We start from the raw sequence: 3115 nt of genomic DNA on the forward strand, positions 1-3115 counted from the left end.
TCGGCTGCAGCAGCTTCTGGATCGGCTGCAGCAGCGTCTGGATCGGCTGCAGCAGTTTGATTGATTTATCAGTCAGACCTGTGAAGACGCTGCTGCAGGAATCAATGCAGCTAAAGATAAACATGGATGAGTTTCTCTAGATCTGAGACATCAGTCCTCTAATCCTAGAGATGTTCTTCAGGTGGTAGAAGGCCGACTTTGTGACTGTCTTAATGTGGCTCTGAAGGTTCAGGTCAGAGGTCAGAGGTCATCACTGCTCCCAGGTTTCGGCCTGATCGCTGGTTTTAGTTGTAATAACTGAAGCTGTGCATTGATTCTGGTTCGCTCATCTTTAGGTCCAAAGATAATAACTTCAGTTTTGTTTCTGTTCAGCTGGAGAAAGTTTATTCATTTATTCACAGAAATTCATTATTTAAGTTAAAAAAAACACTTCTGTTTATAGATGATTGGTTATTGATCAGTTATTGATCAGATCTAGAAGTTATTCCAGGTCATCAGTCTAATAACGTTCCCAGAGGAACCGACCGGTTCCGCATCACTTCTCTCTGATGCCGTCGTAACCATGGAAACCACACTTCCTGCCTGCAACCCTGCAGCCAAAGGTCAGCGCGTCCTGCACACTTCCTCCTGCAAACAGAACTGTTAACGGACCAGAACCAGAGCGGATCAGAACCAGTACAACCAGCCCAGCTCACCGTTGGACAGCGTGTGCAGGACGCCGGCGTTGAAAGTGTCTCCGGCTCCCAGCGTGTCCACCAGCGTTTCAGGAGGAAACGCGTCGGAGTGGAGCAGCAGCCCGTCAGGACCCAAAGCGTCGGCTCCTTTTTCTGCCCAGGCACAAATCAGGACAGCCCTGAGAGACAGGCGGGTCAGAACCAGAACCGTCTGTGTGCCATTCCTCTGAACTTTGCTCCCTCACCCCTTCTTCACTCGAGGGTAGAGTCCTTTCAGAGCCGCTTCAGGCGAGTCGAAGCCAAAGTGACGAGCGACATCTTTGCTGACAAATACCTGGAAAACAACCAGAACCTGGTCACTGACGGGTCGGACCGGATCCATCCGAACCTGGACGGTTCCGTACCACGTCTCCGCAGGGGAAGAGCTCGTACAGCGGCTCTCTGGGTTTCTCAATCTCCACGGAGATGCCGATCCTCTGGTCAGGACGCTGGGCGTTAAACGTCTCAACCTGCTGGATCATCTTCACCTGTTCGCCAGCGTTACGGCCCTGAGACCCGGGTCAGACCAGTAAACACCCAGTAAACACCCAGTCTAACCAGTAAAACCCAGTCTAACCAGTAAACCCAGTCTAACCAGTAAACACCCAGTAAACCCAGTCTAACCAGTAAACCCAGTAAACACCCAGTAAACCCAGTCTAACCAGTAAACCCAGTCTAACCAGTCTAACCAGAAAGCCTCAGTGAATCCGATTCATTTGATCATCAATTAAAACAGCTTTAAATGTATCAGATCTGTTACAGAGACGCGGTTCTGGTTGATCGGATCTCACCGGTCCAGAACCAGTGGACGGGATGTTCAACTTCACTGGTGTGTATTGGGACCACTGGACTGGTTCTGGTTCCTCACCTCCCAGTGGATCCACTTGAACTGAGCCAGGTCGATTCTGGAAAAGTCCTGGGCCGTTACGTCAGGAAGATCCCTGACAGACAGAACCGGGTTCAGTTCTACAGAACCAGGACGGGTTCAGTCCAGAACCTCATCCAGTCCTTCAGGTCAAACATTCACAGGAAGCCGGGCCCGGTTCTGTTTGACCTGACGACCTTCATCGAGGAAGACGAGTTTCATGTTCAGCACAAACGTCTAAAATCACAAACATTGAAATTTCATCACTAAAACTGATTAGTGTGGATGAAATAGAGATCATTCTGTTCTAGACAGGAAATATAATAAAATGATTTTTAAAAATCAAACTGAACCTTGAAGGAGTTTTTTCTGGGTGTTAGATCAGCGGCTGATTGATGCATTAATTACTGAATTAAACCCAAACCACTGCAGACTGCCCAAAGGACCCGGTTCTGATCCAACGGATTCCTTACACTGCAAAAACACAAAATCCAACCAAATATCTCTGTCTGGTGAATATCTGAGTTCTAATTTACAGGAAACTGAAGAAAAAGAAAAAGGATCTTTTGTCAAGAACTTGGTGAAAAAGCAGCAGTTCCACTAATTTCACTTAATACATGAGAAAGTATTTTATTATAGGTTAAATAATCTGCCAGTGGAAGTAGCTCTTCTTAGCACCAATACTAAGGAGTTGTTGATTTTAAACAAGTTCCTGTATTTTACTGCAGTTACCTGTAAGTTGGTTTTGTCTCATTTCAAATGTAAAATAATTTTCCACTAGAAAAGACAAATGTTGTGTTTTTACAGTGTGAACCTGATGGACCAATCAGGCACCTTTAGAACTAAATAGACTATTTAGCATCCAGTTTGGGTTTCAGGCAGATTTTTCAGCTTCAACCAGATTATTTCCTGGTTCTCCTGATCCGGATCAGAACCAGTGACTCAGTTCAGGCGTGAGTTTCTGCTTCAGGCTGACTGGTTCTGTCAGGTTCTGATCTTTGAGCCTGTCTGGATTCATCACATCATCGCTGAGCTGCTCCTGGGCCTGGCGGACATGTTGGTTCTGCCATCCATCCATACCGGTGCTGCGGGTCAGAACCAGGTGGAATCCCATAAATGGACCGGATCAGGAGGCTGAACTGGCTCCGATCCATCAGAGGAAACGTCCACACAGCAGATGGATACGCCCCACATCCCAATCTGTCATGGCGGTCTGAACCCTCCAGTCCTGATCTGGTTGCAGTCGGTGCTACGCTAAAGGCTGTTAGCTGTTAGCTTTCTGTTTATCAGCTCCCTTCGTCTGGTGACCATCTGGTGACCATGCAGTCACTCAACAACTTTAAAACACATCCAGAGATGGCGGCCATCTTTACAGCCTAAACAGAGCGCTGCGGCGGCCATCTTTATTTGCTGCCGTAAGCAGAGTGTTGAGGAAGCTGAGCCTGGGGACTTTGGGTCAGACTCTCCAGTCTCTGGGGACGAGGTCGCCGAGGTGGTCAAAAAGCTCCTCGGTGGCAGGGCCCCGGGGGTGGATGAG

General features: G+C 47.9%; 1 protein-coding gene across 4 annotated transcripts in view; it reads right to left on the reverse strand.

The window, feature by feature from the left end:
• Positions 1-358: 358 nt before the first annotated feature.
• The window catches only part of khk (ketohexokinase), a 7559-nt gene continuing 4802 nt past the window's right edge, over positions 359-3115 (reverse strand). For all 4 annotated transcript variants that reach the window (XM_008402489.2, XM_008402490.2, XM_008402488.2 and 1 more), the window contains 5 exons: positions 1582-1654; positions 1079-1222; positions 920-1008; positions 696-853; positions 359-627 (listed from right to left, as the gene is read on the reverse strand). In XM_008402489.2, coding sequence (XP_008400711.1) covers positions 536-627; positions 696-853; positions 920-1008; positions 1079-1222; positions 1582-1654 — 556 coding nt within the window. In that variant the 3' untranslated portion in view covers positions 359-535. The remainder of the gene's footprint in view (positions 628-695; positions 854-919; positions 1009-1078; positions 1223-1581; positions 1655-3115) is intronic.

The sequence above is a fragment of the Poecilia reticulata genome, unplaced genomic scaffold (genome assembly GCF_000633615.1).
Source record: "Poecilia reticulata strain Guanapo unplaced genomic scaffold, Guppy_female_1.0+MT scaffold_233, whole genome shotgun sequence".
In the NCBI taxonomy this organism is placed as follows: domain Eukaryota; kingdom Metazoa; phylum Chordata; class Actinopteri; order Cyprinodontiformes; family Poeciliidae; genus Poecilia; species Poecilia reticulata.